We start from the raw sequence: 25,473 nt of genomic DNA, 5'->3' as shown, positions 1-25,473 counted from the left end.
CAGCCGTTTTTCTGCTACATGGAATTTATACAGGTGCGCACCTGCAACACCATTAGGAGCTTATTATAGCCAAACGTGAATTGGAGAGCCAGCGTGAGTTTGTGGTCTGCGTGGAGCGACAACAGAGAGACTGTGAGTGCATAATTTGCTAATTTCTCCCGATCCATCTCAATTACTGGCAAATCTCCGTGGCTTCAGTAGTTTTATTTGTCTGGATGGCTACGTGTATATTTCAGTAGACACATAGTGTCAGTTATCTGGAGGAGAGATATCGGAGTTACTGCGGGGAGTTTCTCCTGCTACACTACACACTTGATTGAACCTTTAGAAATATCTCCTAAGCTCCGTTTATTATATTTGCTTCATCTACGGCTATCATACACAATCTACCTGGAACGTTATTTGTCTTGTGGAGGAATTAATATACCAATCCTAAATGTCTACAGTAGAATCATGATATTCTAAACGCTTTTCCCTTGAAATGGGAATTAGCTAAGATCTGTCTATGCTCATAAAATCAAAGAGTTTTACTTTATTCCCACTACCGATTTTCATTAGTGGTCTATTGCTAATGGGATTGATGGTCCTTACAACCTTAATATTTCTATTGGCGTTGCACTTGATGTAACGAATAATGGTTCTCAATTAATACATACATCTCTCTACTGTTCATTTCTGAAGTTTTATACCCCTTTTTATTGAAGAATGTGATTTTTTATTGTGTAATAAAACGTTGTACTGTATTCCATATTGCCCTGGATGGTTATTTACTTATCACTCAGATAAATCATTGAGGGAGATTCACTACTCTGGAATCATTTTTCAGCGCTGTTTTATTTTTTATTTATTAGGAATCACAAACAGCTGTTTTGTTTTTCTGAACTTGCGTGTCCTAGACAAAAATATTAAATTGGCTCTGACCAGATCTAGATAAAGCAGATTCTTTTCTCTCTGAATTTTATTTTCTTTAAAATAGGCTGCTAAGTCGAGTTTTGCTCCCCGAGCTAACATTTGCCAGCCCTCCCCTGATGTGTTTAGACAAAAGGACTCTGTTGTTCATAACCCCATCCATGTTGGTGCATGAAATTTGTCTCCTGGACTGTTCTGCATTTACACACTCTTCTGATTCGCTCATTACAAGGATATCGTCCAGATATGGCCATATCTTGGCTCCTTTGTTTCCTTAGTTCTGCTACCAATGTCACTAACCCTTTGGTAAACTTTCCCGGGGATGTCGCCAGCATGTAAACTGAAAAATAGTGCCCCAGAATCTGAGAAATTTCCTGTGCTACATTGCTACAGGAACATTAAAATATGCACCCGAAAATAGGTCTATGGATGTCATCATCATTATCATCTATTTATATAGCACCAGTAATTCTGCAGCCCTGTGCAGAAAACTCATTCACATAAGTCCCTGCCCCAATGGAGCTTACAGTTTAAGTTCCCTAACAAACACACAGACTAGGGTCAATTTGAAAGCAGCCAATTAACCTACCAGTGTTTTTGGAGTGTGGGAGGAAACTGGAGCAAACCCACACAAACACATGGAGAACATACAAACTCCATGGTTGTGAACTTTGATTTGCTCTGCCACCCTTAGACAATCCAATCAGGCCTAGGTACAGTATAGAAGTTTTGTCTTGCATATGGCCTAAAACTTCTTGCCTACTGAAACTGTTGACAAGACAAGAACATTTCTAGAGATGTTTGATTTTCCTCCAGATAACTTGTGTATAATGGTTCTCCAATTAGAAAAACTCCTTCAAATAGGTGGTCATCCAGGCTGTCCTTTGACTTGGTGACTGCTGCCCAAGAGCACAACCAAAGACCCTCTTACCAGGGCCATCTTAACAACATTATGGGCCCCTGGGCAAAGCAGTGCACAGGGGCCCCTAGATTTAGATATAGATATATAGATGTATACAGATACAGATATAGATATTTAGAGATATATAGATGTACTTGCTCAGTGACCCTTGAAGGTTTTTTTTTCTTTTGAAGGATTATTTATTCTCATTAAGAGCCGTGCCTATGGGGCCCCCTTGCCAGTTGGGCCCCTGGGCAGCTGCCCATCGTGCCCAATGGAAAAGATGGCCCTGCCTCTTACTGCAACCTTGGCAAAGAAACAAAAAAAAAAAAAAAAAAAAAAAAACAAAAAAAAAAAACAACCACTAGTATCAAAGGATGTCTCAGAGGATTTATATACCTTTCTTCCATAAATTCAACACTTTTTACTAGACTTTGTCCCTTAAAGGGCCACTATCTTCCAGTGCAATGGTTGTACTAGCAGACATACCAGCTATATCTGCATCTACTCTTGGAACAAACATCCACTTCTGAGATTCCTCATTTCTGAATGGGTACATTATTTATTTATTATTTATTTAATTATTTCACCACTTGATGTACAGGAAAAAACCCATTTGCCTAATACGTTCTTCAAAGTGACTTCATATACATATTTGAGCAAATTTTCACATTATCCAGAACAAAGAAATGTCTATGTTGTTTAATAGGTCGTGCTTCATCACTAGAAAGATGTTCCACTTCTTCTGGAGAATCCCACTCTAATAAATATAGATATAGAAGACACACCCAGAGATCTAGTACTTTTAATCCCTTGCACTGTATACAAAATTTACAGGGGTGATTCCCCCCCTTTGTTTTGGGAATTGCAGAAAACACTACTTTAGGTTCTGCTATAAAGGTGGTCATAAGCTGCACAAATACTTTTTTATTTTCTTTCCTGCTTTCAACAGGCTCTATAAGAGTGCTGAAAGTGGGAACAGTATTAGTATAAAACTAAAAATATTCATACAAAATAAGTTAAGGGCTTATGTGGTGCAAGTGTTCAGCATTCTAGGATTGGCCACTGTCTCCATCTTGTTTAGTGACATACAGCTGCTGCACTAATTGTGGTAGAACAGTGCCTTTCTCTTAATAGGGAATGCTTTTGCAGCAGTTCATAATTCCCATTGCTGCTTCCTGCTGCCCAGTGATGACATGTGCGCACACATGTTCAGACACCATTCCAGAACGCTAATGCATGCTTTTTCAAATCCTAATACATCTACCAACACTGCTCCCAGAGGTAGTAGTGCAGCAATGTTGCCAACCCTAACTTTAGCTTAACCCAGTGGATCACAAACTTTCAGTTCAAGGTAGAGATGGGCGGGCTCGGTTTCTTTGAAACCAAACCCACCCGAGCTTTGGTGATCCAAGTACCGAGCCGAGTCGGCTTGGTACTTTCGTGCCTATTCGGTTTCCAAAACGAGGCAAAACGTCATTGTGACATCGTCGGATCTCAGGAGTTTTAGAATGAATAAATACCCGCCTCCACGGCGATCTAGCGCCATTTGAGAGGGACAGAGAAGGGTTAGGTCACAGAATAGAGCAGGCATTTTTCAGAATTTGCACTACAAAGTGTTTGGGGTGTCATATCCCCCCTTCTAAAAAAAACTATTTCCTGAGTGCTGAAATTCTAATATAGCACTGTATTGTTTAGGGAGGGCCTAGCAGGGATTAAACTGTATTTTTCTGAATTTGCACTGATAAGTGTAGGGTCTAATATACACTCAAACACGAGTGCTCAATTGCTAACAGTCAAAAATGAAGAGGAAGACAAGCAGGCTTGTAGAATTTGCAGGCAAATTCTACTGCGTTATATAGGCAAGACCCAAAGAGAAGAGCTCCATTCTCCATTGCAAATTGTAATTGCTGAAATAGAAATTATAGGCCTGCCTGGCTTGGGCTAAATCTGCAGTTACATTTTATTGTACCATAGCTCACTCCGAAGTGGCAGGGTTTAGTGCTGAAACAGAAATTGTAATAATAGGGCTGTCAGTGTTCATCAAGTCTCCGTGACATTGTATTGGGCCATAGCTCATACAGAAACAGGTGGGTTGACATTGTTGGTGTCACTCTCCAGTCTCAGTCATGATGATACTAATCCTTCTAACTCATGTGCTAAAGCCTATGTTGAAGTGCATACTGGTTTTAAGTCAGGTAAACAAAAATCTAAATAAAAAGCTTGTATCTTTTTAAAGAAAAAAAACCTCTCTAAAAAAAGGTGAAAGTTTATTGTAGAAAAACATAAAATTGCCAAGATGCCATTCTACCCAAAATATTACCAGGCATACCAGCATCAGGTAGCTCCCTTCTCTTAGTTAGATTTCAGCACCTGCTGCAATCTACACGGTCATCATATTCACCCTCATCATTGTGTACATCTTCCTCAAACAATACTAATTCATCCCCGCTGGAATCCACCATCATAGATTTCTGCGTACTTTGATGTAATTGCCAAAAATGGCCTTCCTCATGGAATTTGTAGTTCATTTTATGGCAGAGCTGTCACGATTTTTGGGCAATTCTTTTAGAGCAGAGCAAATATCAAAATGCTGCGCTGACTCATCTGCATCACCACTGGGTGTCTTGGGAAAGCTACGTTTTTTCCGACAAGCCGTTGCCAGAGAAACTGAAGGAGTAGACGTCGTTTCAAGATGTTGATAGCTCTTGGATTCTGGCGAAGCAAATTAAATACTTAATCTACAATTACAATATAGTTAGCAGATTTACTTTGTTTTATTTCATCTGAAACATTTCTGTAGCTGCTTCTCAAAAAGTATAATTAAGGCAATCACTTGGCTCTGCACTCTCTTCACAGGTGACTACTTTGCTGGACTAAAGTACATTCCCCTCAAATGCTAGTCTTCTTGCAGCTGCTGCATTCTCCTATATGCTGTTGCAGAATCCCAAAAAGGACCCTAAATTTTTTGGGACACAAACAGCATCTCCTGCATGTCATTGTCATTTTTTTTAAAGTTCTATAACGCCAAGTTGATTGTGTGAGCAAAACAGGAAACGTGGTGGAATTCTCTCCCCCCTGTAATGCTCAAACAATATTGCTGTCATTATCAGAAATCACATATCGTCAGGAGAGTCCAAGCAGGATTAGCCATGTTGCAATCATATCCCTTACTTTTTGTAACAGATTGTCAGCTGTATGCCTCTTAGTGAAGCCACTGATACAGAGTAGCCTACTTCTGAAAAATGTGACATACTTGGGTACATGCTGGTGAAGGCAAATCACCAACCCAGTGGGCTGTCAGTCAGATCTTTAGTTTGCCCAGTTCCACTTGTCCCCATATCTGTGGATAAGTGTAGGGTGTAGAAATGCATTTTGTAGCCCAATAATTAGATTTTTATGAACCTTCTGGTAGATGTGAGGCATAGCTTTTCTAGTAAAATGGTGTTGAGATGGAATTTGGTAATAGGGACACAAGACCTCAAGTAACGTTCTAAAACCAGCTGCATTAATAGTAGATATTGTACACAGATCTAATACTAGCATAGTCCCCATGGCGTCCGGTCATCCACTTTGCAACTGGGTGACAGCTTTCTTACTTTCTTCCTCTAGCAAAGGATTGTTTAACAGTCAATTGTTGTAAATTACTACTAGTCTTCATCTGGGTTGAAGATCCACCCCCAAGCAGCAGCAGGACTAACACTCAATAATTCTTCAGAGGAATCATGGTTAGTGGAGGAGTCATCTAGAATTAGGAACTTGGGATGCAGGACTAACTCCCTTCACTTCTAGGGATATTGATGATGGTGTTGGGGATGTAGATTGCAGGTGCTGGGATCTAGATGAGAGAAGGGAGGTAGATGATGCTGGACTGCTTGTTATTTTTTTAAACATAAGTTTCTGATTTTCCCAACAGCTTTCCATGAACTCTCTTCAAATGCCATAACATGGATAAGGATCCTAGATGGTTAAGGTCCCTACCTCCACTGAGTGTGGCTTTAAAAATGCTACAAATGGCTAGACAACTTGTCAGGATTTGTGTAAAAATAATTCCACACAAGGGGTGGCTTTTTGGTCTTATGCCCAGGCATGACAATGGCCTTTCTTATCACTGGCAAGAACTGCTGCAATCTGTTTGAAAGTGTATAAAAATAATTTTGGGACCTGTGAGGTTAGCAAGATTAATAATATAGGTACAAAATACCTAAATTATGTGATTTTAGCCCCCAAAAAAATAAAAAATAAAATTGCAAAACAAAACCAAAACACGCAAGGGCGGTTTTGGCAAAACCAAGAGGTAATCCAGATCCAAAACACAGGGAGCAGGGAGCATCTCTAGTTCAAGGCATCCCTAGGGAGCAGTGAGCATCTCTAGTTCAAGGCATCCCTAAGGCCTCCATAATTTTATTTTCTCCAAGGCACCCCAATCCAATATAATCATCAAGTAGCTCCATACCTCCCACACCCAAAAAAATAAAAAATTCCAGCTATGTATAAAAGTTTGTGGTATACATCAACTACCAAACTTCAATCACAAGAAGAGGGCAGAAACACTCTGAGGGAGGTCATTTGGATGCAAGGCCAGATGCACCATTAGCTACTGTGACTTATCAGTGCCATTTCTTTCCTTTTGCAGTTTGTTGGGATTTGTGTGTAGTTTGCTGTGCCATGCCATGATTGGGCAACAAGTCATTTAAATTGACTATAGTAAAGAAACAGTATTTTAAGAGAATATTGTTTTTACTTGTTTGTTTACTTGCATTTAAAAAAAAAAAACAACGATTTTTTCCCACTCTGTATTAAAGGGACATTGCAAAATTTGATTATATATTTTTTTCATTGACTAAACTTTTCAAATTGTTCTGTACAACACAATACTAAATTGTAGCGTATATACAATATTGCATTACTCAGAATTGTCATTTTACGGTGATCCTACTATATCAAATACTTGATATTGAAGGCTAGTTTTACTACAAAATAAAGTAATCTACCAATATTACAAAGCATCTGTTTCTGCAAGCCGCCGATATGTGCCGACTTTGCAGGGGAAATTTTTTAGCGGCAGTAGCTTTTAAGGCAGGTTTTGCCTTGAAAACATTGGCGATTAAAATTTCCCCTGCAAAGTCGGAAAATATCAGCGGCTTGCAGAAACCGATGCTTGATACATTTACCTATAAGACTACTAGTGCAATTCCGTTGAAATAAGCATCTTTAAACGTAAACACCTCAGAACAGTAAATGTATACTTTATGTAATCAATCCTAGGTGGTGATTGAAGCAATTGCCTCTTTCAAAACATCAATATCTATTTTGAAATGCTCAATCTAACCAAATATTGTGTTCTGTTTATTGTACAAGATTACTTTGATTGCTCAACCATTTACAGAACATGGATTCACACTTACTCATTGTGACACTAAAAGTTTTACTAGTAGCCACCCATTTACATTCAAATGCATGATTTTAAAGCTGGCTGAGCGCTTGTTAGTACTAATCAACATTTATTTATATAGTGCCAGCAAATTCGTAGTGCTTTACAATTGGGAACAAACAGTAATAAAACAATACTGTGTCATACATACAGAGAAGTGAGGAGGTCCTGCTTGCAATCTATGGGATTTGCATGCCCCCACAGACTGAAATCTTAAGATATAACCCTCAGTCACTTACACTTCTTAATTAGAAAGTTCGTATTCTAAATTAACATTTCAGAAGACATCACACAGAAACAGGTCTGCACATTGAGAATTTAATATTTCAAAACCTGCAGTTTTTGCAATGGCATACAAAGCTTATACTTGACAATGAAGTAGGGAAAGCCGCAATGCTTGATCATATCTACAATAATCTACAAGTATTTATATCAAATAGTATGTCAGCACTAAACCTCATACAATAATTTTATGCACCCGTTATCTTCACAACCTGGAAAATAAATTGGTGAAACATTGTTTTAGATCCAATATAAACTCATCTACTGGAGATTACAACTACAATACAGAGCAGATATTATATCACTCCTCTACAAAACATGAAAGTACAGTAGCATCAAACAAAACAAATTGTTTTGTACAGACTTGGGCACTTCTCTCCCCACAATCTTGAACTTTTTCAAACAACGCCATTAGAAGATGCAGAACAGGACTGGAAAAAGATATTTAACTCAGAGCAGGAAAGTCTTCAGGATCATCTGGGTTCAGAAGAAATTCTTGCACCTAGAGAAACAACCATTCATTATACAGATTAATTTGTTTTTTTACCTTACCCTGGAATATAAATATATACAATACTGTGTAAGAGTTTTCGGGACGTGTGGGGGAAAGCTGCAAAGTTAGAATGTGTTAAAAAATGGATGTTATTTTATTTTTATCAATAAAATGCAAAGTGAATGAACAGAAGAGAAAACTAAATCAATATTTGGTAGGTCCACCCTTTGCAAGTATACCTAGAATTGATGCTGTTTTGAAGGCAAAGTCAGGGATTTTGTAGGATTATAGTCAGATGTATGATTAACCAATCATACCAAACAGATGCTAATGATCATCATTTTCATATGTAGGTTGAAACAGTCATTAACTGAAGCTATTGTTTCAAAGCATTCTTACCCCCACACCTACTTAAAACTTTTCTACAATATTGTGTGAATTTTTATATTATATTAATACACAATTTCAAAGTGGTATTCTGGAAGCTTTAATAGAATAGCTAGGGATTGCTTAACTCCCCATATGCTGTGGTAAAATATATTAAATTACCAACATACTATTAAGGGAAAAAACCAAAACATCTTTGCATTTTACATAAATATTGCCATCAACTGTGTAATTACTGTTATGTTCGTAATCTTTGCCAATTTAGACAGTTAACAAATCTTCTATAAGGTGTATATCTACAGACAGGTCTTATTTTTAAATTATAACATTTAAAAATATGTGCCTTTACAATAGGAACCTCCCTCTAGACCACAGAAGAGCTGTGCTCCAATAAGAGGTTGACATGTGATTTGACTTGCAGCTGCTTTTTTTGCATAAGTTGTCCTGGACATAAAGCAGTGTAGTAAGAGAACAAGCCTTCCTCTCCCAAATGCACAATCCAACAGGGATAAAGAGGGGTAGAATGTCTGAGCGCACACACTGGTCAGACTGTAGTGGTGACCGGGCCTGCAGTTTACCCAGAAGGGACAAGTTGGTTAGTTTATCTGTAGAAGGTCAACATAGGATTACATGAGTTGACAGCCGCTGATCAGAACATTTGAAACAATTGTAACCAACAACTATTTCACTCAAACATGCACAACTCTGCCAATAAGTATGTAGTGCAGATGTGTGCTTGTGTGAATAAAAACACAAGAGCAGCTCTCATGTTGCAGCTGCTGCCCCTTATCTGTGAAGGGCTGGTGGTATACTACCCTACTTAGATGTATACACACACACAACTGTAAACCTCTGGCTTTCAGACAGAATTATGAAGCCTGGCCAGAGGGGGAATGACAGGGCTGGAAATGATAGCAGATCCATCATTATCCAAATCAACAGGCAGCCATCATTGCTGGCTATGCATCTATTCCCCTATGCTCAGAGAGGTAATCAGAAGACCCCCTCCCCTAGTAAGTATTAGGACACTGCCGAACTCACAGTAGGTGTTTCAGAAGAGGAAGTCAAAGTGCTAGTTGAGGGAAGGGTTAAGATATCTTTAAAAGTGGAAATACACTTCTCAAGTTACAGCTAAAAAGGCAAGACCACCACTAGACGTAGACTTTACACATTCATCAGTCTACAACTGAAAGGACAAACTCATACTGACATCAGTTGTACAGCCTCAGGTTTTTCTGACAGGCTTTCACGAGGTCAGCAAATATGTGGCATGATGCCAAATGTACTCATGACTAATAATGTAAACCATTGACAGTTTTATCCCCACCTTTAATTTGCCATTGAAATGTCCATCTAATGTGAGACAGGGATAGGCTTCATTTAAAAAGGGTTAGGATGAGCTCACAGAGTTGAAGCAAGACTATCGAGACCAGTGCATATATCCATTTTCAACAGAACCTAGGGGATGTTTCTGACACTGTATAATATATTAACTCTATGTATGCTAGTTAGCTCTTGTGTTTATTATTTTTATTCTGCTGATTTGTAATATTCGATATACTGCAATCTTTATTTCTGTTAGTCAAGAACTACTTCTGGGTTCATACCCAGTATATAGATTCCTTACGTATGTACATCATACCCTTCAATATCTGGGTTTTTATATTGTCCATATATTTATACCATTTAATAAATGATTTGGTGACTGCACAACTCTCCATCTCTGTTTGCTACATCTTACTATATGCCTATATTAAGAACACACAATCTACAACAACCATGAAGTTTCTACACGTACATCAGTCATGTCATGCAGATAAGTCTCTTCTCTTCTTCCTCGTCCACGTCCTCCACCCCTACCCCCACGGCCTGGGCGAGGTAGGCTTCCAAAGTTAATATCCAACTGAAAGGTTATATCATTGACAGGTTTGCGCAACCCACATTGTTGGTCGTCTTCAAAACCCTCTAAATTCTATGAAGAAATGAATGACAAAGTTTGCAGTACAAGGTACTTCCCATATCAATAAAGTCGATCAATAGTAGCAGACTTAAAATACCAAAACAGACCTGTTCAAAAAGCATAACTAGTTCTGCATTTATATTAAAATTATGATTTTAGGCCAAATACTGTAAAGAGATAGCAGATTAGCCAACTGAAGTTGTTGGGGGAAGGGGGGGCATGAGAGCCAATTCTGTCCTGCAAACCAATTTGGATGATCTTGTAGAATATCCATAAAAAAATAAATAAAAAAACAAAAAAAAAAGGTAGTAAGGTGGTACTGAATAAAGACATTGCTTGGCATTGAATAGTACGCCACCTCCCCACAAATGACAATTCAACCACTGAGAAAATTGTAGTTTAGGTTAAAAGGATACACGATCATTTATTTTGTTCAGGAAAATCAGGAGTTGACATCCTTTGGCTACAACCTTTTCATACTCACTTGAAGAGCTTTGTACTACCATGAACTAGACAAGAAATTTCCATTTTAAAATCAGTCCTTACAAGGCGTCATCAACCTCAATGCCATGGAACCATGTTTGCTTCAGGTGGAAAGCCTAAGCTTCTTATCCATGCTTACATTTTTAAATTTAGATTTATGTATCACCACTGCTTTGGAAGGCATTGAAGTTTCTGGTTTGCGAAGGTTTAATTCAATTTTCGGCCTGTTTTGGACCTGCATAGATTTCCATTCATCCAGTGACATTTCTCTATGATCTTCAGCACTGTCTTCGGATAGTCTATAGAAACAGATACAGGAACATGTGCTACGTGTTTTAAGGAAAACTACTCGTTTTCGGCAATTGGCATGACCAGTATTTACATATACTTACTTGATATCTTGTTCTTCCTCAGTCACATCAATAATTTCGTTGACTTCCACACTCTCCATATGTGCTGCCTCTACCTCACTAATGAAAAATAAGAGCCTACTAAACATACAGCAATGTATAATATTGAGCACGTTTTTTTTGTTCCAGCTACAGTAACAGTTGCATATTATCTGTACAGTCAAGCTTTAAACATCTCATGCGCACATCCTGTTTTTAAAGACTCCATTTAATGTTGTACCCGTGTAACTCACCCTTGCCAGCACCACCAACAGCCCACTCTCCAGGACTCAACACACAGGGGAATTGTTACACGAATAAAACACAGTGCTGGTGACCATCTCCAGGGTATAAAGTCCTGCAGTATAGAACATGGGTACCAGTATGGGCGATTTACTCTGGCACTGCATGGATCTTAACATGGTCCCCACAGTGCTGTCATTTGAAAGGTAAAAGGTCTTACATACAGTAGCTTAATCTGGAGTTCAACAGGCATTAATAGATCAGACAATTTCTAGACAAAACATACATTGGCACATGGTAAAGCTGGGCCCTGTTAGCAAGTACTTTCAACACAGGTTTTACTAAAATGCAACATAAAGCATACAACTTCCAAATGTTTTTAATATAAATGACCATTCGAATGCTTATCTTCCCAAATGGTAACACTTTTTGGTCAGATTCAGGTTTGAAGATTATCAGCCATGTTTAATGTATACAAGGAAAGATCTACATTAGCCCCACATAAAACAGGTCAAATCCAGTTTATAAAAACTTAATACCCCAAAGTATATAGTAAAAAGGATGAACAAGGAGCCAACACTTCATAACAGAACAAGCAGAGCTTAAGAGCAGGACTGCAGTGTCCTCCAAAACAAAATAAGAGATTTAATCAAAGTACCAAAGAAAAAAATCCCACATTTCTTCCCACTGTGAAAATGCTAAGATCCAACTCTTCCCCTAGGAGAAGGTACATTTAGACATGATTTTGCAAAAAAACCCTTTCATCCAAAGTTGGCATCTTTTGATTCAAAAATGTGCATACGAATACAAGATCCTACAAGCCAAGGCACTATACCATGCTGCCCATAAAGCTCTTACTGATCTAGTAGTGTTCCAAAGTATTTATTTTTGGGAACTGGTTTACCTGAGCAGATGTAGGCCTGACAATCTTTTGTTGCTAGACCACCTTTTGTTCCAGAAGAGAATCCATCTTGATCACTGAAGATCTATTTGATTAGAGCCTATACTATTAGCGCAGGTAGAACCCTGAAACCACTTTGGACTGGAACAATGGTCTTGTACATAGGAGAGCCCTGTCATGACATGCTAGAAAGGGTGTCTTGCAGGACAAGGCACTCATATCAGACTCTCCCTGCAGAGGATATGGTGTAGAGGAACACGGTTTTCCATGCAAGAAACTTAAGGTCAATGTTGTCCAAAGGCTTAAATGGTGAGCACTTTAAAGCAGATGGGACCAAATTCAGATCCCAAGGCACTGTTGGTGGTAATCCTTGAAAGAACTGGGATCAGAGACTTTCTGAAATAAAATGGACAGTGCCACTACAGAGACCATCCTGTGAGAAACAGGACATTGTAACCTGAAGGTCTCTTGTGAAAGAAAAGGGCTCCATGGTTCAATGTACAACTTCCACCCTATGTTAGTTCATATAGGTTGGTTTCCTGGCTGCAAGTATAATAGGGATAACTTTTTTTATCCCTTCTTTAATACCTGTGGCAACATGGCCAAACCTGCTATATTTGACAACTGTTCAATGGAATGTTGTCCACCAAAGCTGCCTGCAGATCTCTGGTCTTCAAGCAGAACTGGTCTACTTTGTGGTTCAGCCTAGTGGTCACCATGTTCACCTTTAGCTACCCAAACTTTCCATCTGCTGGAATTCATTTGGATGAAGTGACCATTCTGTGTAGAATGGACTGTCTGCTCAGAAAATCTGCCTCCCAGTTCTCCACTCTGACACTATGCTGCAGTGAGGTGTCCATACATATCCAAAGACAACACAAATGAAAGAAAGGAGCTGGGCTCATAAATTTATAATTTATCCATGGAACATCTGAGTATTTAATGCAGAGGTGGTCCTGAAGAGGAATAAATTCTACTTTGAGGAGTAAAATTATCCAAGTAGAGTACCACAGTGATTCCCCTGGTCCTCAGCAGAACAGCCATGACCTTGCTGAACACTCTGGGGGCAGTGGAGAGTCCAAAGGGAAGAGCTCTAAATTCAAAAATGCAGGTCCTGACCAGTGAATCTGTGGAGGCTCTGATATATTCCCATCCCACAACAGGCATAAGTGCCTAAGGGGCAAGACATTTCTTGAGCTTCATGCCACAGATTACTGATCTTGGGGTCTCCATCTTGCAACTGTCCATCCAAAGACTGGTGTTTAGGGATTTTAGGTTCAAGATGATTCATAGATCTTCTGTTTTTTTTAAGCTGAAAAGGGGAAAGAGAAACAAAAAACCCAACCCCTGGCCCTTTTGTGACATCACTCCTGACAGCAGGGACCAAATGGCCTCATTGTGCACTAATCTTACAAACCTTGCCACAGAAAGACTGGTGAAAAAGAACAGACTGGGTAGGGGCCCAGATTATAACCCCACTATAATACCTCTTATCCACATACACAGAGAAGGCTCTGCATAGGTCCCAGAACAGAAGGCAGACTCCCATTGCAGATGAAGCTGGGTGTGATAGAACCCAGTCATGTACTTTGCCAGACGGCTTTGAGGCTGGCTACTTAGATACCCGTCTGCTTTCACCTCTGCAGTCTACCACGTGGAACAGTGACCTCTAGGGTTGGCTTAAGTTGGAAGTTTTGGTTTTTGTCTGGGTACATTCATAGGAAGTAAAGCATGTTTTCCTCATGTGGCTTGACAGGTAATGTCAAAATGCAGATTAAAAAAAAACACCACACATTTTCCTCAAAGAGTATGGATTAAAGAGTAGTCTTGATTCCACATCAGCATTCCAAGATCGAAGCCAGCTTGGATTCAATCAGATCTACAACCAAAGGCATCTTGCCAAAGTACTCTGATGCCTCCCTGACTTGCTCCAATGAAAGAAGCAATTCTGACCTATGAGATTGTAGAAAAAAAACAAAAACAAAACCTCAGTCTTCAGTTGGAAGTCCATCTATAAGGGGAGCAAGGAGTCCCATGTAAAACTGGTATGCAACAGTCCTATCCAGATGGGTGCCATCTGACCTTAAACCCCCAGACCTGCAGTGTGGAACCCAGGGCAGACACTAAAAACATCCTGTCAGAACTCCTGTAAGGAGCAGGGAACATTGGAACCTGCCCTGTGGCTCAGGAGCAAGGCCACCATTTAAAACAGTTGTAATTTAATGCTAATGTAGTCTGGGACCCTGTTTTACATCAGCGAGTAGAAATACCCACAAAAGTACAGGGTTTAGGGGAGCTTCACCATTTTTCAGTGCAAGAGACACAGACAATGGGAGTTAGTACAAACTGCCATAGAGGCTTTAAACTTGTAAAATAAAAACCATCTATGATGTCTGCTGTAGGCAGCCCAAAGATTTAGCACCCAACTCCTGGGGAAGTTGCTGAAAAACTGTCTATGAACAGTGTGTGGAGCTACAAACTGTAGTGTTAACCCTTAAGTACCCAGCCTCAATACCCTATGGTGAGCAGTGTCTCCAACAAGTACATTAGATAAATACAAACAGCATTTAGAGATGAATAAGAATTTGTCTGCCCAACCACCAAGTACAGCGCCACCGTTACCCCTTCTCTGCTCCAAAATGCTTTATAGCCTTTCAGAACTAACAATCAGTATTATTTTGATGTAATCGTCCTTATAAAATTCAATATAGCTTCTGGGCATGGAAAGTGATGTGGGACATCAAAAATGAAAGAACAGGTAGAAGACAACCCTCTAGTGAAGGATAAGACCATCACATTTATGCCCCTGTGATAAGTACAACAAAACAAAATGTAAGTGTTAGTCCACCTTAAAAAGTCAGCTTTATATATTTTGGGCTAATGGACACTAGGCAAAATATGAGCTGAAGGAATATTTTAATCAATAAGGGAACAGCACCAGGGGATTTATGAAGGCCTGGATGGACAGTGAATTATGCACAGCATAAAGTAGCATTAAAAATGAAACTGGTATTCTGTTGTAGTGCACAGAGCTTTGTCTTCTAGTTGTTGTGATAATTACACTCATTAAAGCTATATTGGATTTTTCCCATTGGTGGTGCAAAAGCTAACAGTGGGGTGATGCGTCAGGAAAAACCCAGATACTAGTCCATATATATTGTTCTACGAGCATATGTATGCTTTTATTTGGTTTTACAGTTTTGTACCTGAAAGCATCTTTAATTGAGCCCCAGTTGCGAGGTCCACTTCCACCCCTCTTGTCTTCTGCTCTTATTCTACTATAGACAGAACATTGGACAGAGAAAAGGTGGAATGTTACACAAACCAATAACTAATTCCACTTAGCAATTTAGTCTTATCAAAGTGAGTAGTAACAATACTGAAGAACTTTAAGTATATATAAGTGTGCACTCCCTTGAAAGTCAGCACACACCTTAACTCAAATATAGAACATATTTGGGAGATAAAGCCACTCAAGAAAATTGGTTCTCAAAACAAATCCTCACCTATAACACAATGTTTTCCTGATCAGAAACAGATGAATTAGTGACCAGTTCATTCTAAGATGAACATACATATACTTTTGGAAGACATGCACTTGTTTGAATACACTGGATGATCAGTTTCTCGTTTGTTCATAGTTTGTAATAGTTATGGTTTATTAATTCACTCAGCAACATTTATATAAAATGTCCCCCCCCCCCCCCCCCCCAAACATTTGCACACACCAAACACATCAACCTTCACACTTTAAATCCTGTCAGTGCCCTGGTAACCACATTCTCTGCTGCTTTTAATTATAAGGATAGCATGTGCATTAATATTGTTTCAATACCATATCAGTGTGACATGCTAGCCTGTATTAGATTTTACAAAACATCCAACAAAGCTTGAATGATTTCGGTTTTCCACTTCAAACCCAAATAGATAAGGTTTTTAAGCGTTAGTTAAAAGATGTTTTAGTAATGAAGGTTGGAGAATTAATAGTCACCAATGATATCCAAGATCCAGTGACATCACTGTATAATGCTATTTTGCTGCAGAGTACTAGAGTGGTTAGCTGCTCCTTCCACTTGAAATTATTTCAAAGCATTGCCTATGAGTTTCTCTCACATAGCCAATGTGTATTAAAGATCAACCTGAAACTAATTGGATGCAATACTTTAGAGCACACTTACGTACGGTCGTTACCACTGTGTCTGTCAAACTCTCGTTTTCCTCTCTGGTTGTCATAATCTGTGTTTCGTGAAAAGCCACCTCTTCCTCCTCTCTGGTTTGCAATCCAATTTCTGACCAGTTTCTCCTTCTCAAAACTAACAAAACAAAATTCAAACCTGTCAAGTCTTTCCATCAATGTAGGTTAAGATACAAGTTTTAGGGTTTATATTTGGCAAACAGATCAGCAAGCTTTATTGATAAGGTATTTTGAAGCACACCATTTTAAAGAGTCCCTTTTATTATGAAATGTTATTCCTTAATAGTAATGAAGGGGGGAGACCGCTTACATTAGCACAATGTGACAGTAACCCCCTTTTACATGGGATGTTTGAGCAGTATTACATTAGCTGCTAGTTTTCTGGGACATACTAGCTAGAAATTTTAACAGGTTTGTCTGGTACAGATGATACTTTTCTTCTAACTCCAAAAGTATAGTCATATTGTGGGAAGTTGACAGTTATTGCTGAACTTGTATTCAAATGACCTCCACAAACGTTGATATATTGAGAAAAATCTGCAATTTCTAATCTAGCAGCACTATACAAAGCTAAAAGTTGATTACAGTGAATTCCTTTTCAGTCGAGAGACCCCATGACAGCCATAACTACGGGTGGCTTCTTTTTCCAGGTAAGCGACACGTAAAAAAAAATTAAAAAATGAATTACTCCCCAGGTGGCATTTAGGGCAGCCCCTCTTGTGTGATGAGTGAACCAAGCTTACATCTGAAAAATATAAAGATGACATAATACAAGCATCGGTAGCAATTTGGGCTGCCATGAAGTCTTGAAAACAAAAGCTATTAACTATAAATAATCTGTTCTTTTCTCCTTTGGACTCAATGGTACTCATAACTATGGTATGTACCAAAGCGATACAAGAAGGGTCACACAATGAACAAAGCCAGCCAAAATTAAAGATTTGGTTGCTGAACTGAGCCTTCAATGTGGATAGAATATCCAGATAATGGCTAGTGAAAGTAGGTATATCAGACCACCCAGCTGCATTGCAGAAGACCACCCAGCTGCATTGCAGAGCTGTGCTGCCAAAACCAAAGTCTTGCTTTCAAGATGTTACCACCAGTCGTAAGGACAAGAAACTTTTCCCACAGTCCTACTGTTCTAGAAGATATATGGAGATTGCTCTCACTAGACCCAGTTTCAGTTCACTTTCATCTTTTGGCTGTGAAGGATATCAGCACTACAAATTCCACATTAACCAGGAAGACAGCAACTTAGGTAGGAATTCTCAATTAGGTCTGAGTACTATATTCAAGTAAATATTGAGCAAAGGCTCCTTGCACCATAATGCTTGCAACTCCCCCACTCTGAGCAGATTTAATTCCAAGCAAGAAAACCACTTTCAATATCATCCTTCTTAAGGAGACTCTGTAGAGGATCAAAGTTGTCAAACATCATTCCATTCAGAACCACAAACAAGGTCCATGCAGCCACGAGAGTCCTTTTCACCGTTTGGAAGAATCATATAGCCAAATCTTGGGAGGTTAACGTGTTGTCTAACAATATGCTCAATGCAGACACTTGTACTTTGTGTAGATGCAAGGCCTTTGCTGAAACCACCCTAGAGGAAGTCACCAGGCTATACATTTCTCCCAAATCCTGTAAGATATCAAAAAAATACTTCCCTGCATGTAATAAAGTACTGGCTACCTGTTCAGATTCCCCTTTAATGTCAAGTAGTTTCCACTCAATCACCATGCCTTCAAAACCAGCCTCTCTTGGTTTGGATATACAATTGGACCTTGGAATAGTAGAGTGGAACCTTGGCAGAGGTCAAGGTTGTTTTCAGAGTGTTTTCCAGGCTACTGCAAACCACAGATGGAGAGGAAAGAATGGAAGAATTGCCAATACTTCTGCATTATATACTTTTGGCTCTGGTAGGAAAGAGCAGTGGATATGGAAGACAGACATATCCCAGCTGGAAGGCCCAAGGAATTGTTAGCACATCTGTCACTTGATTCTGGGTCAGTTTTGAGTGGAAAAATCCTCAGACCTTTTGTATTTCTTCTTGTAGCCAAGATGTCCATACTCACCAGTAAATAGACCACTACCTGATTGAGGCACCACTCTCCTGGGCAAATTTGCTTTTGGCTGAGGTAGTCTGCTACTTCGTTGTTTTCTCCCGTTATAGAGCCTCCAAATTTTCTGCCCATTACATGATCTTTGCTACACCCACCATCGATGTTTAACTTTCTGCATATTTATGAAGGCTACCACTGTTCTGTAGTCTGAAAAAAATTCTGAGATACTTCCGATTTACATAAGCATGTGCAAAATTGTTCTCCAGAAGAGACATTCCTTGTGTTCTTATCTTTAGGCTCAGCCAAAACATGAGCAACTGTCACATGCATACAGACATGTTTAACTGAAGGACTACCTGAACCAGGTTGTCCTTCAGTTAAATTGATAAAGAATTAGCATTGCAAAATATCATGAGTTGCTAGTGAAAGTAGGTATAGCAGACCACCCAGCTGCGTTGCAAAGCTGTGCTGCCGAAACCAAAGTCTTGCTTTCAAGATGTTACCACTGCTCTAGTTAGTGAGCAATGAGGATTAATGGCACCTTGCAATCATTACTCTTGTAGGCCCGTTTAAGATTTTGATAATCTTGCCCACAGGATTACTCCTATGGTGGATGAAAAAATCCCCATCAGTCTGCAGTTGACATGCTAGAGATTGGCTCTTGATACACCTTTCCTGTGATAACATCACCTTGTTATGGTATAGTACATTAGGACTCCCAGAAATGGAATCTGTATTGCAGCAGAACAGGTCTTGAAAGCAGCAATCTGATGCACCCAGACCCATCCACGACTTACAGCAATGTCTAGTGCAGTGTTGGCTAACCTGTGACACTCCAGGTGTTGTGAAACGACAAGTCCCAGCATACCCTTCCTATAGGCTGCTATATATTGGCAAAGCATGCTGGGACTTGTAGATTCACAACACCTGGAGTGTCACAGGTTAGCCAACACTGGTCTAGTGCATCAACAGAATTCTTAGAAGGTACACCCATACCTACAGAAAAAAAAACCACTACCTGCCCCTAGATCAAAAACAGACAGAGAAGAGCCTTATTTACATAATCAGGGGTGTGTTTAGTTATGTCTCTACCCATAGTTACGTCTGTCAAGGAGTCCAAATGAGAAAGATAGGTACTGAAACAGATGCATTCAGCAAGTTCTATTTTCTTAAGATAAGGCAACATTGCTCAATTGTACTTATCTAGCCTGCCACAGGTTCATTTTACTTGATTATGCCAAACAGTGTGCCTAGTAAATAATTACACATAACGAATAAATCCCATCAGATTCAAAATGGGTGGGAGGAATCATCGTTCAACCAAGTGAATGAACTTGCACTATTTTACTCTCATTGTCCAGCCTTGCAACAGAACTGGATAATTACAAACTGGCCATCCATGTGTAGAACCAAATGGCTCACTGATCCTATTGCCAAGTCTGTCCATCTGCACAATGAATTGATTTACCAATCTGTACTGGGTGGGGTGGGAAGAGTCAACTGCAAGACTTCACTGGCACATTTAAGGACTGAAGTGAGGGAGAGCATTGTTTCACCATGTTCTGTCTTGAGACAGAATATAGTTCGTTTTTATTTATTGGTTAGATAAACTATGCCGAACAGCACATATATTTAACACAAATGATATACTTGTCCATGCTGTACTCCAAAGGTCTTTCTATGTTCGAACGGAACTCTCTGAAAGCTGGTCTGCGCTCTGCTCTATCAGCTTTCACTTGTGCACCACTGTTCTCATTCTGAATCCCTTTGTACAGAGACTGCTTTGGAGCATGCTTCTGGTCTAAAGAAAAATATATAGTAAAGAGAACACACAATCACCAACTGGATTAAATTGTCTTTTTTTCAATTGTTAATGTTAGCCTACAGTTAAGGTTTTGTTGTACTTGTTTCACCACAAAAAAAACAAAACAGGCTTTCATTAAGAGTAATGTGCAATGTACTGTAGCAGCACATGCATAAGTAAAATATTGAATCTACCACCTTATTTGTTATGAGTAAATAAAATAAAGTACTAGTGTTAAGTTAGCCACATTAATTTGGATACAAGCATTACATATGCCACATTACTGCACTCAGTTGACAAGCATATCTAGTTTACTATACAGACAAGCAGAGAACAAGTGAACTAATTGCAGTGCAGATATACAGCATTTATAATATACAACATACCAATCATAACTTCTAGTACTTGCTCACTACATCCACACCTTTCTTGCATCATTCCCACAAAATGCCAGGACAGCTTCAAAACAGAGGGAAGAGCCATCACAACTAATAATTAAGTTATTTACCTCTGTAGATCCATACTAACCTGGGGCCTCTGTGCTAGTCTCAATAACAAACGCCTTTCTGTCCTTCTGAGATTCTCTCTTGTTACCAGTTTTTTTGGCAGCTGCCGCTTCCCCTTTCTTCTTGCGTCGACTAATCTCAACCGATGCTTGATGCAAGATGTCTAAGGGATCAGACTCATCATCCAGAAGATGGAAAAAGCGATTTTTCACAGCACAGCCGAAAGCGTCCTGCATAGTGGCAGGAATTGTGCTACCTTATGCCAGCTTCACCCCTCCTACAAAAGACATGCCAACATTACCCAAATCTATACCCTAAATAGACAGCATAGTCTAAATTTTTGCCACCAATTTTATCCATCTAAATAAGTTGCTAAACTATAGTGCTCAGACACAGAAAATGCAAACGTACATATCACTTTATCATGAAAAAAAGATCCAATACTTTTAAGAGTTGAAAGCCATGTGCATTGCCACAATCATAAAGATAACCAAGAGGAAAATTTTAAACAGAGACCCAGAATTTTAATATATATGTATTCTGAACAGTTATAAACACCCCTCAGGTCACATTTGCCCACTTTCTCTGCTATTGATCAATGTAGCTCTGTAAGTGCTCAGAGTTACATCAGTTACACCAGTGGTTACCAAACTGTTCACCTAGGCTACCTGGGGTGCCTCAGATCTCACAGGGGCACCTCGGCCAGGGCCAGTGGTAAGTAAGGGGTGGGGGAGAACTACTTGGTAATTATTTTGGCTTAGGGGTGGCCTTGAAAAAATTATGTAGACCTTAAGGGTGCCTTGAACTGAAAAGGTTTGGTATCCACTAAGTTACATAGTATGCACATCCAGTGTTCAGATCAGACAAGCTTTGAGCACTGTGCAGGATATTCAATTGCAAACCACAGCTGCACATATAAAGCATTATGGTACCACAACATTGTAGATTTCCATGTGCACCCAAAATCCACAATGTTGCAGTACAGTGATCCATGCAGCCACACAATCACAGCCAAAAACTCTAATTGAATATGCCCCTGTATGTTTTTCATTGCCTGCAAGACATGTCTCCTTCATGGATTACCTGTGTAAGAGTCCCGAGTATAGTAAACCAATGCACTACAGGGGGAATTCAATCCCCCCAAAGTATCACCACATTAAACATATTACAGTAATATTAACCCAGTCTTCTGCTCACAGCTCAGGGAACTGCAAGCAAAAAAACAGCATTAAAACTACCATAACGGTATTTACACACACTATTACCATAATAACAGTAATAGTGCACAGGCTACATTACTTTTTCAAGTAGCAGTCAATTGAATTTCCCCTACAGTCATAAATCCAGAAGCTAACCAATAAAGTTGTATACAATTGCTGCAATGGTGGGTACATCAGATTTGCCATGACATGAGCAGTGATAGACTCTGAATAGCGTTTCTGACCCAGAGTAACAAAAGCACATATGCTGGCCACAGTGAAAGGAATACCTTAAAGTTCGCATATGATACCTACACCTTATGGCACCTACAGCTCCGCACATTTTGCATGTCTCATAAATAGTTTATTAACACCACATCCTACCAATCTTACAAACAACCACACGTAGAAGACCAAGAAATGAATTGCACAATGCTCAGCCATGGACCGTGGAGACGGGCAGCACCCCCACAGCCAGCATCTAACCCGTACTAGAAAGGTAAATACATAGGCGTCATCTGTGACCTATACGACACAGCCCACGAGCTGCACAGTATAGTACAACACCACACGTTACGCACAGTCAGACCTCCAGGAACACACGCAGAAGACTCATCCTCAGCCTAAACCCGCCAAGTACCGCGACCCATTAAATGCTTCTTTACCAACCCTGTCAATCACACGTTGACCCCGCCCAACAGACAGGCTCCTCCCACCCATACGCAGACGCTTTGCCAGGTGTGATCTTCTCTCACCGAATCAGATTTGTGCCGAGCACTGGGCGCCTTTAACTGTCCAATTAGGAGAATTGCCGCCTAGGTGTCTGTGTGTTTGTAACGTTAAAAGCATGTATTACCTGTATCACCGCCACGCCTCCACAGTCACTTGCTGTCCAATCAACTGCCGGATTCAAGCTAATGAATTATTAATGAGGTATGCGCGCACGTGGTTGAGAGTTGTGTTTGTTGCAGGTGCACTCAGTGTCAGAGGAGGTCGTGTTATGAACCTGTCAGATGAATCCTATCACAATACAATAGTCATATACGTAAATTGCTTTACCCAAATCCTACAATCAGAGTACAAAGTAAGATAAAACAATGTCATGTACTGTATAAGGTATATATTTCGGATTGCCTAGACTTAATAATGTTGATCAGGCTCAGGGATGGATTGGGAACTTAAAGTGGCTCTTGAAAAATTCTTGAAGTGGCCTCATGTAGGCAGGACCAAATCAAATGTAGGTGGGATTTAGAACTACTGGAATTTGAACATACTTGCCAACTTTTGAAAATTCATTTCAGGGAGAAATGAAAAACCATTGTGGGCGTGCCCTGCCCCGCCCACTGGGCGTGCCCCAGCTCAATCATGGTTGCAAATTCTCCCGGGACGTCTGTGGGACTCCCATAATACTGGGAAATCTCCTGGACGGGAGAGTACTGTAAAATCCTGAACTTACCTTTAGAGTTCGCGGAGGAGTCCTCTTTTCAAACTGCGTATGCGCCGGTGACATCATCGGCGTGATGACGCGACGCACCCAATATTCCAGAAGACCCCGGCCATTGTAGAGCACGGAGCTCCAACGCCTAGCAGCTGAACTGGTAATGTTATTTACTTTAACTGTTAAAGTTTAACAGTTAAAGTAAATAACAGTTATAACAGAAATTTCAATTGGGGCAGAATGTCTGCATAATTCAGCTTTCAATTCACCATAATGTATAATGCCCATGTCATGCTTTCTTATATTTCTTTTACACCACAACCTGGTACAATAGTTAATTTAACTATTGTACCAGGTTGTGGTGTAAAAGAAATTTAACAAAACATGACATGGGCATTATACATTATGGTGAATTGAAAGCTGAATTATGCAGACATTCTGCCCCAATTGAAATTTCTGTTATAATGTCATTTACTTTTAAACTTTAACAGTTAAAGTAAATACTGGGATCCCCCTGGTTGTTCCCCAGATGAATCGGCCTATTGAGGATGTGCTCACTCCCCCAGTCCTCCAGCATGATTCCCCGGCTCCCTCCTGACTCCATCCTGCCTCATCGCCCCTCTATGTGGCCGGCAGGATGTCCCCCGAATTCCCCACGCCCTCCCCTGACAGTTTTCTCCAGTTCCCCCTGCCCAGGTTACCAGCCGCCTCACACAGACAACAAGCTGCTGTACCCCGGCGTCTGGGTGCCCGTGTCACTGGACAACATCCCTCCACTCCCGGTTACCTTTGCCCGTGGACTGCGCAGGCGTTGGAGCTCCGTGCTCCGCAATGGCCGGGGTCTTCTGGGATATTAGGCGCACCGCGTCATCACGCCGATGACATCACCGGCGCATGCGCAGTTTGGAAAGAAGACTCCGCCGGTAAATTCGGGATTTTACAGTACTCTCCCGGGAGTCCGGGAGATTTCCCAGTGTTCCGGGAGTCTCCCGGACGTTCCGGGAGAGTTGGCAACCATGAATTTGAACATTTAGGAAAACCTAGATGTGATAATTTAATAAACAGAGGGTCATTTCTAAAACAATGCAGCGGAAAAACTGACAGTCTTGTGCTATAAAAAAAACAACAATAAATTATTTTGCCTAATCTGTGACTGGTTTATACCTCTGTGCTCAAACTTGTTTAGTTGCCTACTAACACATCCTTCCAATATTCCCTTAATAGAAACATATCTGACTTTGCTTAATAAGTTTAACTATTACAAAACATGTTGGCACAATCGTATCTGATCAGTCTGCCAGAGCAGCATATGGGCACCTCACCGCACTGTTGCATCTTTCCCCTGACGTCATGAGATGTAAACTACTACTGTGTGTTTCAAAAAATGCATGAAAAATAATCCTTATAATAAATGGATATCCAGCGCAATCACCACAAAGGTGTAATGCTTCAAGCATCTGCAAGAAAACACGTCTTTTGTACCAATTGTGTATGAGCCCTAAATGTGAGATGTGATTGGGGGTGTTTGAATTAATAACGGTACAGGGAGGGTTGGCAAACAATGGCATAAGTGAAGGAGAGAGCTATTCAATGGGTTTGCTGGGGATATACTAAAAACAAAGTAGGAACGATTAATAATATTGTCAGTGCAACGTGGGCTGGCCATATGTTCTACAAAGTGATCTGAGAATGGGACTAGTGCAAGGTAGAAGACAGGAAATGGAATCAATGCAAGAACCACTAAAGTATCAGCAGAGCTGGATTAGGGCTCTGGGGGAACCGTGGCAATTAAAAGAGGGGGTTGTCATTTTAGTTACATTTTAGACAAATACACAGGCAAAACTGTGCACTACTGTTGCACGCAGCTCTGCCTTCAGGAGCAGTACAG

The 25,473-nt window shown here is 40.1% G+C and overlaps 1 protein-coding gene across 5 annotated transcripts; it reads right to left on the bottom strand.

Annotated features, from left to right (window-relative positions):
* Positions 1-7,548: 7,548 nt before the first annotated feature.
* Positions 7,549-22,857, bottom strand: HABP4 (hyaluronan binding protein 4). Of its 5 annotated transcripts, none has more exons than XM_075211095.1 (9): positions 22,817-22,857; positions 20,971-21,225; positions 20,289-20,439; positions 16,561-16,695; positions 15,589-15,660; positions 11,242-11,319; positions 10,989-11,148; positions 10,205-10,378; positions 7,549-8,028 (listed from the first exon to the last, which is right to left on the bottom strand). In XM_075211095.1, exons 2-9 carry the CDS (start codon positions 21,182-21,184, stop codon positions 7,972-7,974), a joined length of 1,041 nt encoding a protein of 346 aa, XP_075067196.1. In that variant the 5' UTR covers positions 21,185-21,225; positions 22,817-22,857; the 3' UTR covers positions 7,549-7,971. The 5 variants fall into 5 exon arrangements, with proteins under 5 accessions (XP_075067196.1, XP_075067193.1, XP_075067195.1 ...); XM_075211092.1 differs by having other exon boundaries at positions 22,729-22,830; XM_075211094.1 differs by lacking the exon at positions 22,817-22,857 and adding an exon at positions 22,737-22,801.
* Between the last annotated feature and the right edge of the window lie 2,616 nt (positions 22,858-25,473).

This window comes from Mixophyes fleayi, chromosome 1 (assembly GCF_038048845.1).
Source record: "Mixophyes fleayi isolate aMixFle1 chromosome 1, aMixFle1.hap1, whole genome shotgun sequence".
Lineage (NCBI taxonomy): Eukaryota > Metazoa > Chordata > Amphibia > Anura > Limnodynastidae > Mixophyes > Mixophyes fleayi.
Note: the sequence above shows the minus strand (reverse complement) of the source record. Positions and strands in the feature narration are given on the sequence as shown.

What these genes read in the sequence shown, in the direction of transcription:
- HABP4 (XM_075211095.1), bottom strand. Translation starts at nt 21,184, where the DNA reads ATGCAGGACGCTTTCGGCTGTGCTGTGAAAAATCGCTTTTTCCATCTT. An exon ending in GACTAGCACAGAGGCCCCAG is followed by an intron (nt 20,440 to 20,970) that starts GTTAGTATGGAT and finishes ATTTTTCTTTAG; the next exon opens with ACCAGAAGCATGCTCCAAAG. An exon ending in GAGGAAGAACAAGATATCAA is followed by an intron (nt 11,149 to 11,241) that starts GTAAGTATATGT and finishes CTGTTTCTATAG; the next exon opens with ACTATCCGAAGACAGTGCTG.